The sequence below is a fragment of the Scardinius erythrophthalmus genome, assembly GCF_964197995.2.
Source record: "Scardinius erythrophthalmus genome assembly, chromosome: 2".
NCBI classification, from domain to species: Eukaryota; Metazoa; Chordata; class Actinopteri; order Cypriniformes; family Leuciscidae; genus Scardinius; species Scardinius erythrophthalmus.
This window is the reverse complement of record NC_138222.1, coordinates 34646958-34659949: the sequence shown is the minus strand read 5'-3', so window position 1 is coordinate 34659949 and position 12992 is coordinate 34646958. Positions and strand designations below refer to the sequence as shown.

At 37.9% G+C, this 12992-nt stretch overlaps 1 protein-coding gene across 2 annotated transcripts; it reads right to left on the bottom strand.

Moving 5' to 3' along the window:
• Nucleotides 1-1516: 1516 nt before the first annotated feature.
• Nucleotides 1517-12864, bottom strand: dnaja2a (DnaJ heat shock protein family (Hsp40) member A2a). Of its 2 annotated transcripts, XR_014029729.1 has the most exons (11): nt 12692-12864; nt 11752-11811; nt 10943-11169; nt 8735-8815; nt 8333-8466; nt 7354-7550; nt 4447-4591; nt 4243-4370; nt 2886-3151; nt 2707-2803; nt 2111-2617 (listed from the first exon to the last, which is right to left on the bottom strand). XR_014029729.1 is itself a non-coding variant. In XM_081359828.1 (9 exons), the coding sequence occupies exons 1-9, from the start codon at nt 12767-12769 to the stop codon at nt 2963-2965; spliced, it is 1239 nt and encodes a 412-aa protein (XP_081215954.1). In that variant the 5' UTR covers nt 12770-12864; the 3' UTR covers nt 1517-2962. The 2 variants fall into 2 exon arrangements, 1 of the variants encoding a protein (XP_081215954.1); XM_081359828.1 differs by having other exon boundaries at nt 1517-3151.
• Between the last annotated feature and the right edge of the window lie 128 nt (nt 12865-12992).

Here is a 12992-nt window from a genome sequence, read left to right as displayed (position 1 = left end):
TATGTTTTTAAGTTGCCCAAATTAAGTTTATAAATGTATCGTTCACGCTCTATGGAAGGCAGGGTGGACATATAATTACTCAACGTATTTCATCTAAGTGATTTCTGAAGTTATACACGTCTGCCGGCTGTGTACGGACGTTGTTTTGTGCCGCTATTTTGTATTGAAGTCTATGGGAAGTCTGGCTTGTTTTCCCCTAAAAAGGGGCGGTTACGAAATTGACAGTTAAGTTCCCGGATGTGCCGGTTGAATATATAGTAACCAAAGCGACTGACGCGGACAACTTTGTAGTTCGCAATCATTTGCACGCTGTTGTTGTTTCGTTCAAACATTATGGACCATGGCAAGCAGACTTTGGATAAATAAAGGAGAACTAAAACGAGAATCAATATCAGCTGTGTTTTCGAGATGCCGAGAGCTCCCATAGACAGTATATAAACGAGAGCTCCACGTCCGAGACTTCGACCGCTCCTACATGTACTTTATTAAACAGGTGAGCACATTTACATAAAACTAATCAATGCTATATAGTTCAACAATGATAAAATGTTAGAATATGATCTGTATGCTATTCTAATGTTGATCTAGTTTACTGCTAGTATCATACAGACAGACTAACACATACATTTCAACACACTTTAAATGCAGTTTAGTGTGATAGTGTAATGTTAGACCAAGTGAAACAGCGCTGCGTTACCTCACAAGTTTAATTTGTCTAATAAACTGACCTGTGAGTAGTAATTCTGCACTCGCGTGTAGTTCGGTAGAATGAAATGTCCATATTCCTTTTATATCCGCGGGACTCGCGTTGCGTGTGGAGCTGATAGCTGTCTCTTAGCAATCCCGAACTGCTTCATATCACAGTCATGATAAAAGCATTGGTGTATTTACTCATCCATAAACATTATTAGATCGGTCGGCTTGACGTTGACGACAAGATCCATTATTCTTAGCAAATGTTGCGTCATCAATCTACGCCTTTGTTATTGTAAATAGGTTGTAAATAGGACCCCTAGTGGCGAAAAATTCCATACTGTACGTTTAAGAATCACCTTTCATTTGAAAACACCTTTGTGGTTGGATATTTTAGCTCCACCCATTAGGCCCAAATTACATTCGCTCCTCCTCGCTGGAGATCTAGAGAGGAGGAGCTACACGTAAGCTCCATTTGCTCTCGTTTTCAGGACTTGGAAGTAACGCCCAGTGTTATGATTGGGTAACAGTTTTGCAAATAATTTCCAACGTCCTCGCCATTACACGTGCAGAATTGTTTTGAAAACTTCTGATGTTGAAAAATATCTCTTCACATAATTGAAACATTTGCAAACAATGTGAAACATTTAATCTTATCATCGTCTCTACGGTGTTTCGTGTAAACGGAATGAAGAGTAAATTATGAATTGTGTGTCACATGTCACATGCCTTTAATTCATAGTTCACATTGTCATCTGCAGTGTCTGTTCAAATGATCAAATGAAACATGTTGTAATGTCTTGCTGATGACAAAACAGAATATCTGGCTTATTGAAGCTTTTATTCAGGATTACAGTGAATGGCTTTGATAAAATCCATAAAGCAACGAATTCTCTACGTGCTTTTTTCTGTATCCCATAATAAGGTATTAACCACATAGATGCCGAAGCAAAGGGAAGAACAGCAGCTTTCGTATCACAAGGACGGCAATGCAAAGATGTTATTCCACAACTTGGCACTTATAATATCGTTAGTTGCTGGAGTAATCCTGTTTGCATGACATGCACGAATGGGTGGGCGGGGCTAAAGAGGAAATGATGAGAAGTAGGCGAGAAGTAAGTATGAGAAGTAATCTTCTTCATAAGCTTTCTTTCGTCACACTATGACGCAATAATGTGACAAAATCCAAAACCAGTCCTTTCAGTAAAATCTTTTTTTGGACTAACGAGAAAGTTGAGCTCTGAAACTTCCAGGATATCTGTTCAGTACAATGACCTTTTATGTCAAAAGATTTGATTTCTCAATTCATGACCCCTTTAAAGCCATGCTAACTTTAAAGTCTGTGTCAAAAGTAACAACTGCAAACAATCCCCAAGTAATGATTCAAGCACCAAATAAAGCAAAGACTGATTATTTTGAGGAGATATTGAAAGACATTTTATTCAACAACTCAAACTTTTTCACAGAAGATATAAGCCTAAAGGTGCTTTTTCCTCCACTCATTTCAATGTGTATGATGTCTCTTTCTCTTGACAGACGTTTCAATCAGTGAAGGGACCAAAATGTTCAACATGCACCTGGATAGCTGACAATAAGCAACTGATTTTATTTCAGCTATTTCAAAACATAAAACACACTCAATTGTGACAGCAGCTGATACAAAGCTTAAATGACAATCACTTATTTTATACATTTTATAGTCTCTTGTTCCAATTCTTAAAATATCAAAGAAAGGAAAAGAAAAAGAACAAATCTACAAATAAAATAAAGTGGTAAAATTGCGTACAGTTACAAACAAACCTAAAAAAAAATGGATTGGTGAATAAGTCCCATGGAGGCATTTCTTTTCCTTTCTTTTAGGATTTCTCAACTCCTCTTCCGTTAGGTCACTGCTTTCCAACAAGTCTCAAGTCCAGGGCCAAAACTGCATTTTATGGTTAGATTTAAACTTGTGAATACCTATGACAACAACAACAAAAAATGCAAGGTACACACAGAGTACGTATCAATTACCCTTTTCTCTCTGAAGTGGGGTTGCCTCTAGAGGGCCGCAGGGAGAGGAGGAGGGGGCAAGAAAGGGTTACTAGATGCGGGATCATCTGTGCGTTTACTACAAGGGAATCAGGTGGTCAGGAATGGCTGTACGAAATTCTCATCATTTAAGGCAGCCCCGAATCAGATTATAAACACACCTGTTTATTGTGCAACTAGAACATTTTTTTTTAATCCCCACTGTTGGAGCCGGACAAGATATTTGCTGCAGTCGGGTTTACTGATGGGCGCACTGCACGCCAGGCCCGTGATGTCCTCCTTCTTCATCCGAGCTGTCGTTGTATGCTTCACGGCGGTGACCACCAGAGGAGCTCTGGCTCATGTCGAACTCCTGCAGGTCCACCTCCTCCGAGTCTCCAGAGATGACTGGCGCTTCGGCCCGCGTAGGCAGCAAGTCCTCTAACTCCTGCAAGAACAGGAGAGAAATATTAGGGGTAAGAAGCAACACTCTAAGTACAGTAGTCAACACATTTGAAGTGAATCAAAACCTTTCATCAAAATGAAACATGAATTTTCAACAATACCCGTTCTTGTCTTAGGACAACCTTTTGATCCACTTCAAATGTTGACTACTGTATATACAGTCACTATTTTCAAAAGTTAGGGTTCAGTAAGATTTAAATGTTTTTGAAAGACATCTATTTTTCTTATGCTCACTAAGGCCCCGATCACACAGAACGCTTCTGCTTCACATGAACTGTTAACATGCGTAGAGAGCAGAGCGTCTCAAAGTCCATCTCTGCTTATGCTGTGAGTTTGGGTTGCTTATAACATTCATCTGGGTACGCAATGTGCGCCATTTCATCAGATTTTTAAGGTAAATCATTTATAAACCTACGCTAACACAGGAGAATACATCAATGTTTCTAAATATGTATTATAATATAATTATGTGAACTGTTGTTTATCGCGATCTCAAAATAAAAGTTTAAACCCTCACTCTGAGTTTGCATGTTTTCATATCCACATATTCTTTTTTAAGACGTTACAGTCGTGGCTGTAGTATTGCTATTGTAAAGTGGCCAAATGTTAAAAATTAAGTGAACATTTGAATAAAGATGCCTTTAGGGCTTAAATGTTTAATATTGGCAAAATTACATTTAAGAGTTGTATTTTCTGGGTGACATACACAAAAGTAAAGACTCGTAACTCCAAAACTATAGCAAGGAGAATCAAAAGGTAGGTGTCGCTTGATAGAAAACTTTACATGTTTAGAAGAATTCTCATTACATATATATAAAAATATTCGTTAGTTTCAGCCCCATTTTATTTGAAAAAAATAAAGTAATATTGTGTAACATCATTCCTCCAGTCTTGATACTTCAGAAATCATTCTAACATGATGATTTGCTGCTCAAAAACATTTCTTATCAATGTTGAAAGCATTTGTGCTGCTTAATTTTTTTCAATTTAATTCATCCTGGCTCAATTTCTTTCCAAAAACAAATAAATACCTAAAACTTTTGAACAATAAAATGTCTTGTAAAATGGTCTTACCGTCAGCTTCTCTGGGCTTAACCAATTGTTGTCTGGGAACTGAACGTCAAACTTGATGAACAGGTCACCCTTCTCGAAGGGGTTACGGTACTGTGGCATACCCTCTCCTCTAACAACTCTGACTGAACCTGCACAAAAGGACAATAAAGTTTTCAGACAACGTAACAAATCAGACGGCACAAAACTCTTTTCCAGAGAACTCACCTGGCTCAATGACTTTGCCAGCTGGGTATTTCACCACAATCTGTCTGCCATCTAAGTGTTTCAATGTGAAATGGAACCCACAAAGTGCTTCAACAAGGCCGATCTTATGGGTCATGTGCAAGTCGTTGCCCTCTCTTCTGTACGTCTGTTGAAAGAGGTTTAAAAGATTTAGCTATCTGATGCTAATTGATGCTTTAGTGATATCTTATATTAGTCAAAATCAGACATATCTCTTTCTTCACAGCCACAGCAACAGAACCTGTAAACACTTGAGGCATGTGAGGGTGGATAAAAAGCTGTAAAGCACCATGTTCATGACACACTGTCACTGCAATCTGCTTGACAATCTGTCATATACACTTGCGGAGATGCAAAAGAGGGAAAAACTCCAACGTAGTAATTGTTACCGGCAAGTAATTTAGTAATCATTTAAGGCCATTTCGAGACCATCATACAGTTACCAGCCACCCCTTTTTTGCCATTTTTGTCAGGGGAAAAAGGTCAAGTTAGTCAGTACTCAGTACTTAAGGCCCATTCACACCAAGGACGATAACTATAAAGATAACGATAAAGATGTAATTCTAAAAATAGTTCTCCATATTAAAGAATAACAGAGTTCACACCACAACTATAACGATAAAGATACGAGGAACGATATCGTTGGGATCGCTTTCAGAACGATTTTTTTTCCAGCTGTCGAACGATAAAACACTGACAGCCAATCAGAATCCATTCTAATTTAAAGGTCTCGCGCATTTAAAATGGGGCGCGCGCGCGTGCTTAGAATAAAAAGACCGTTATCGTTCGTTGGTGTGGACGCATATATAGTTATCTTTGTCGTTATCTTTATAGTTATCGTGCTTGGTGTGAACGGGCCTTTACTCTCTACACTGCACACAACCTTTCTGCACTTCCTGTCTCTGACGAGACAAAAAACGCTCATACCGCAGGAACAGTATAATAGAAAATGTTGATTTTAAAATGGATTTCACTGTGGGATACCTTGAAACCGGTAACCAGCCCATGCCTAAACCTGGGTGTTATTTGATAGCAGTGATTCATTTGAAAGCCACATTTCTAGTATTTGTAAAACGGCATTTCTCCATCTTGCAAAAAAGTTACAGAAAAGTTAGTTCATGCGTTCATGACCTCAAGGCTAGATTATTGTAATGCTCTACTGGGTGGTTGCCCTGCATGCTTAAAGGTGCTGTATGTAACTTTTTTTATAAAATGAATCCTTTTTTTATTGCCCGTCTGTGAAGGGGTTGTAATCACACATTACATTGATCCACTTTTCGTGTTTTGCTATTACCTCTGAAGGCCAGTATTCCTATTTTTATGTGAAGTCTCCGGGTCGGATTTTCTGCGAAATCCACCGGATGTGACGTGCATGCGCGCTCCCGAGCCTACAGTCTATTGCAACTGCACTGCAGCTAACGACATGGAGTCTGATAACACCAAAAAACGACCTGCCTCCAGCACAACACAGACTCCAACACAAACTCCAAAAAAAAAAAAAAAAAAAAAAAAAAAATAATATATATATATATATATATATATCTGCTGAAGCTCGTCAGGCCAAACGTCAATCGGATCGACTCAGGACGAAAACACGGATCAACATCGGCAGAGCGTTTGAATTGTGGAGAGACCTCCGTTTTGAAATAGCAAGGTAAAATATAACATACATAAGACATGAAATGAATACAAAAGACTGTTCCATGATAACAAAAAGCAGGTGCTTTAGGATGTAACTTTTATTTTATGTTCTAGATCTACTGTCTAACGTCACTCATCCCACTACTATCATATTGTTTATAATACACATTTCCAGACATGTTCAGTACAGTAATATTACTTACTGTCTTATTGTTACACTGAAATTGTCCAGTCTAGTTGACTAACCGTTTTCGTTTTCATTCATTGACCTTATATTGACATTGCTGATTGTGAAAGATACACAAATAGTTAGTAAAATAATGCTAGATAACACCACATGTCGGCAAAATACAGTCAATGTAACGTTATCATGGTACGAGCATGGAGCATTAGTTCTACGTCAAGCTGATAAAAGTAGCCTATTATGGTAATGTTGCAGTGGGAGTTTACATGAGTTTCCAGCATGTTGTGTGATGCTTTCTCCGTTGTGTTGAAAAGTGTGGCCGCCGGTAGTGAGTTCGCGCTCTTGAGTTTGAGCACGCGCACGAGCACTGTTGTTGCAATCTGAAACATCACCGCTAGAGGCCGCTGGATCCTACATACAGCACCTTTAATAAAGGCAGCAGCTGGTTCTTACAAGTATGACCATATTAGCCCGTTTCTGTCAACACTGCATTGGCTCCCTATTAAACATCGCATACATTTTAAAATCTCACCGTTTACTTATAAAGCCCTCAATAGTTTAGCTCCTTTGAACTTGAGCAAGCTCTAACACATTATAGTCCTTTACATCCTTTGCGATCACAAAATTCTGGCTAGTTGATAATACGTAGAATATCAATATCAACTGCAGGCGGTAGATCCTTTTCCTATTTAGCACCCAAACTCTAAAGAAGTCTTAAAAGCACAGACCTGCCAACCTTGAAATAATTTTTTGGGGGGTACATGCATTATATTGCATTGCATATAATGTGTGCTGGTCAACTAGTAAATAGTGCACAAGTAAATACCTGCTTCTGTCAATGTCACTAATTTTAATCAAAACAAAACAGCTTTAATAAAGATTAATCTACATTTAATTTATACAGTGAACACTCGTGTCATTTTACATTTAGGCCAAATTACTTCATAATTTACTTTATACTAATTACATTTCTGTACCTGAATATTACAGTTCATTAAGGAGAACTGTCCCTATCAAATAAAAATAATAGTTTATGAACTTTAAGAAAGAGATCATTGAAATACCTCGTGCTCCTTTTCCTGCAGGACCAGGACAATGTCTCCAGGTTCTAATCCAGGCGCCTGGTCGGCCTCACCGCCGAAGGTGATCTTCTGTCCGTGCTTCATACCTTTATCCACATGCACCTCCAGAATCTTCACTTCTTTAATCACCTTCTTCCCCTCACACTTTTTGCAGCGGTCTTTCTCACTGATCACCTCACCTGGATCATAAAGAAACCATGAGCAAACCTTCCATCGGGCTGCACAATATATCGAAATATCGCAAATGTATATGTCGCAATATGCATATCGCAATGGTCATGAACAAAAGACAGAGAAAATCACTCACTGCTCTTGGCTGAATAACTTTTGTAGCTTTAATAAGAATCAGTATATATATTTAATTCATACAGTGAAAACTAAGCATGATAAGTGTTTTATTTGTACATTTGATTAGGCAAGGCAAGTTTATTTATATAGCACATTTCATACACATTGGTAATTCAAAGTGCTTTACAGAGAAGTTAAAATATTCAAAAGAAATAAGAATAATTAAAACAGTTTAGAATGAATAAATAAAATAAAATAGAGTGTAATCAGTTGGACGCACAGTACTCATTCAGTAAATGCACAGCTAAACAGATGTGTTTTGAGTCTGGTTATTATTCAGTTTCTGTTGTTAAATAAACCTAATGTAGGCCTACCTGAAACCCTAAACCCTGTGGTTTACACTGATGTTAAAATACCACTTCTTATACTACAGTAAAACAAATTCTTATCACAAAAAGAATGTGAAACGCATATGTAGGTTATATAATTTTAAATATATTTTAAAGAGAAGTTCATTTTACACACTTTAAGCATTATCATATCGCATTATTTAATGAGTATTATCACATTTTTCTTCAATATCGTGCAGCCCTAGTCCACATGAACATGCTGGCTGAGAATCACAACTCCGTAATACTACTGGTCAGAGTGGGTTCAGAGTCCAGTCCCTTACCTTCACCATTACAGTCAGTACACACTGACTGCATCTGTTGCACCATGCCAGGAGCCAGCTGTCTGATCATTATGCGCATACCACGCCCCCTGCAGGCTGTGCACTTCTGGACCGCACCAGACTTCCCACCTTGACTGAGAAGACAAAAAACAGCCTCAGTTTCATGACCACTTCAACACATGAATTAAGTAAAGGGAACGATTCAAACTCTTTAAAAGCCTTTGAGGTCTTTACAGCTCAGACTGATTTAAAAATCCAGTAACTCATGAGACTCATAAAACATAGGTATTTATTGAAGTGACTGGGTGTGATGGGACAAAGAGAAACTGAGACACTCATCATTACAAATCTTTTTCTCTCTAATTGTCGTGAAAACATCCATAAAGTTAAAATCTTACTCACCCATTACAAGTGCTACAAAGAACATTCTTGCTCAGCTGTAATTTGGTTGTTTTTCCATTGTACAAGTCTTCAAGTGACACCCTATGGGAAAAAAAGGGTGAGAAAGAATATTACAAGAGCAGCCTAAAAACTGAGATTGGAAACCCCCCAAAAAACCATATGGACATGTTAAACCCCTTAAGCCCTGAAGGCATTTTTAGAGTTGTTTTTTTTCTGAGTGACATACACAAAAGTAAAGACTCATTACTTCAAAACTATAGCAAAGAGAGTTTTAAATTATTAGAAAATCTAAATGTATATTACATTTGGACATGCTCATGCTGAGAAACTGCTGATAAAATACAAAAAAAGATGTATTATAATTTTACATATCTTTCTTATTTGACATGCAATAAATCAGGAAAGAAATAATATAGGAGGAAAATTCTTTTTTTGTTTTGTTTTTTTTTTCCTACATGTGAGCTGCATCTGAATCAAATTTTATGGTGATAGCATAAAGTAATCAAAAGTTACAGCATTTGGAACCAAGGTACTGGTGGTAGCCTTTTTGTGTAGTCCTTGACGCCTCCTAATGGGCATTTTTTTAATTCTTCACATGAAGAACAGGGCTCAACATTAACGCTTGGGGAACGCTAGTCTGGGCTATCATCAGACCAAGCTCAATCTTTAAAAGATTGAACATTAGTCTGGGGAGTCTGCTCTGTATTTTCTATTGCACAGGAGGCATGATCAACGGGCATAGTTCAAATGACTCTGTATGCAATTGGATAGTCCTTCAACCAATAACGATCCAGGTGACGTACTTTGCAGCGAAAACTCCAGGCAGGAAACGTGTCAACAAATGTGTTGGTTTGTAGCATTGATCAGCGGTTTGTGCAAAAACTAAAACATGAAAGTGAGTGGTATTTACACCCACTCGAGCGATTTGTTTGCTAAAGAAGCAATTGAGCATCGCCGAGAGGTTAAAAGGAATTGGATTGGATTAAACCCGCCAATAACGCGGCAGGTGAATAAGCCAATTTGTGCTTCGTCCACGCAGATTTGTAACGGAAGCAGGATAGAAGAACGTACAGGTTTCCAGCCTGAGCTGCAGGGCGAAATCAAATCGCCGGCAGATCGGGCTGGGTTTATCCAGTCTAGGGGAATGTTTCATAAAGTTATGAGCGAAAACGTGACAAATACAGCATCAGTTTATTATTTATATATGGGTCTTGCGGGCTTCACATACAAAAACTCACTCAAGTTTAGTGCTATAGCTATCGTTATTTTTTAGTAATCGAGTAATCTACTGATTATTCCATCGATTAATTGGATAAATTGTGGTAATAGATCCAAGTGAACAAGAGCCTTTAAAATGACTTAAATACAAGTAGTTAACACTTTACAATATGGCTCATTAGTTAGCATTTGTTAACTACCTTAGTTAACATACTAAGAATGAACAATACTTCTACAGCATTTATTAATCTTTGTTAATATTAATTTCAACATTTACTAATACATTATTTAAAATCAAAGGTTGTATTTGTTAACATTAATGTACTGTGAACTAACATGAACAAATAATGAAACTAATGTATTGTTCATTGTTAGTTCATGTTGTTTAATACATTAACTAATGAATCTTATTGTAAAGTGTTACCTAAATATATAATAAGCAAGAATTATTTGTTCAAATACAGTATCAAAGTAATCATATGGGTTTACTGAACCACGCTGTTAAAATACATCATGTAAAATATTATAACTTAAGTACATTACGTAAAAACAAATATCCGCAGAGCGCCGACGGCCTGGTTACACTAAAGCATGATCAAATCCTTGTTTAAAATTGGCCAAACAAAATTTTACTCAAATGTCAACTTAATCTTTAATATTTGGTCACTTCTGTACGATAGAAATGCAACAGCTGCTGTAATTTCTTGAACAAGAACATGTGCACGTCAAAACATGCAAGTTGAGTTTCTTAGCTTTAAAATTATACCTCTTTTGTGTCATTCCATTCAGTGGTTGCTTAGTAATTTGATAATTAGATTTTTTCGCAGGGGGTGTTCGGATTTAAGGGGTTAAAGCTTCTTAACTATACATGTGCTTGGCCACAGTGAGAGGAGGAAACAGAAAAGAGGTCAATGTGACCAATCAAGGACCGAGGAGAGCAGCATTTTTACCCAGACCTCTAAAAAGTGGAAGCCTTGTGATTTCACTTACTTCAGGGGGTGGACCATATCTTCTCCTCTCCGCCGCCCTCCGTTCCTGCTCCGACCCTGTCCACCCATGAAGCCAAACAAACCACCGCCAAAAATATGGGAAAATATGTCATCCATCCCACTTCCTCCACAGCCACCTTCTCGCAGACCCTGTTCCCCATAACGGTCATACAATTCCTTCTTCTCTGGGGTAGTCAGTACTTCATATGCAAAGCTAATCTCTTTGAACTGAAAAGAAAAAAAGATGAAATCTTTGAATAAAGGCATTATTACTACTTTAAATGGGTAAAGCAGTTTACTTTACCCATTTAAAAGTTCACTCACCCATCCAAACCCAAAAGACATTCATCTTCAAAACAAGACATTTGAAATGAAACCTGAGATATGTGGCCCTCCAATGAAAGTCCATTCTACCAAAACTTTGATGCTCCAAAAACGATACAATGACATTGTAAAAAATAAATAAATAAAAAATAAATAAATCCACATCCAAGCAGATATTCTCATTTTTCAGTCAAGCACGTTTGAGCATCGGTTTACAGTTTTTCCATGTGCTTTTAGTATGTGCACTGATCAATGTATCGATGTAAACTCATTTACATCAGTTCATCATATAAATGTCTCTTCAAAAGACACTCAGGTTTCATTAGACATAACTTCCTTTGTTTTTCAAAGATAAACATACAAATAATACATTTTAACTAAAAACAAGATTTAACAGTGCTTTAGATTTCTGCATGTCGTCTTATATGAATGTGCACTATATTTGAATAAAAGTCATTAATAATATCATAATGCAAGTATTCTCACCTTGTCTCCAGCATTTGGATTTTTGTCAGGGTGATATTCCTTTGCTAATTTCCGGTAAGCCTGAAATATATTGGAAATATAAGGTTAGTTTCACTTCAGAAAGCATTAACGAAACAACATGCCGCATTTAAACAATTCTCTTAACAAAAGGAACATGTGTAAAAGTAGAACGAGTTACTCCTGCCTGAATATCCTAGCATACAAGTTAACTTAGCTCACAAGATTTTAGCATGTGATTAGAGAACGACTCCTACGGAGTTTCAGTTTGTGCGTCACGTTTACATGAAGCCGCTTGGCCTTGAACAGCGCAAATTAATATTATAACCCAAAAACAACATAAGCTAGTGATCTGAAACAACTGACGCTCGTCATTGAACAGATAATTAACTTCAAGTCTGTTTATCGACTCTGTATGGGTTGCGCCGGTGCAGAAAATCCCTCTTCGCCAAAAACATAACATGACTAATTGTAATTGACATCGAATATAAAATAACCACAGGAACATCATAGGCAATTAGTTGTACATGTGACCTCTTTAGCATTATGACACACATGAAAAGGGAAAAGCCCAGAGTCAAGGCCTAGCAGCTACACACCGGCCACAATGTGATCTGATGCTAGCGGTGTTTTCAGCCGCTACATGGCGATATAACGTTACACAATGACTGCGCTTAATGTTCAAGTCCACGGCTAAGTTCAAACATAAACAGGTAAACGGACATATAAAGACACAGCAGACTGGCTTGATTAAAACCCACAACACCACTCCATCTCGTCGGTTTTGTCCGATGATCTGGTAACTATAGACACTAGGCCAAACTCACGACGAGCTTTAGCTCAGTGCTAATCTCTCTCTCTTCCTGATTCACACACAAAACTTCACACTCTGAAACAGCGCGAACGAGCACCGAAATTAAAGACAAGACACATAAATCCGTACCTTTTTCAGTTCGTTCTCGGAGGCCGAGGGGGAGACCCCGAGAATGTCGTATAGTTTGGTATCGGCGACGTTGGACATGGCTTTGCTGAGTGAAGGACTGACTGTCTGCGGGAAGCGGAGAGATGGAGAGAGACACCGGCCGGAAGCGTCAACTTTAACCTCTCCACACGCGCCTCCTCTCACAGTCACACAGCACTAGCACATGTCATCATGATACAACGGTAACTATTACACACTCCTTCATATTAACTTTAAGAAACTTTCTTTTGACGAATATTGTTTAAGAAATGCAAACCATTTT

What these genes read in the sequence shown, in the direction of transcription:
- dnaja2a (XM_081359828.1), bottom strand. Translation starts at nt 12,769, where the DNA reads ATGTCCAACGTCGCCGATACCAAACTATACGACATTCTCGGGGTCTCC. An exon ending in GATATGGTCCACCCCCTGAA is followed by an intron (nt 8,816 to 10,942) that starts GTAAGTGAAATC and finishes TTTTTCCCATAG; the next exon opens with GGTGTCACTTGAAGACTTGT. An exon ending in TGGCAAAGTCATTGAGCCAG is followed by an intron (nt 4,371 to 4,446) that starts GTGAGTTCTCTG and finishes CCTTTTGTGCAG; the next exon opens with GTTCAGTCAGAGTTGTTAGA.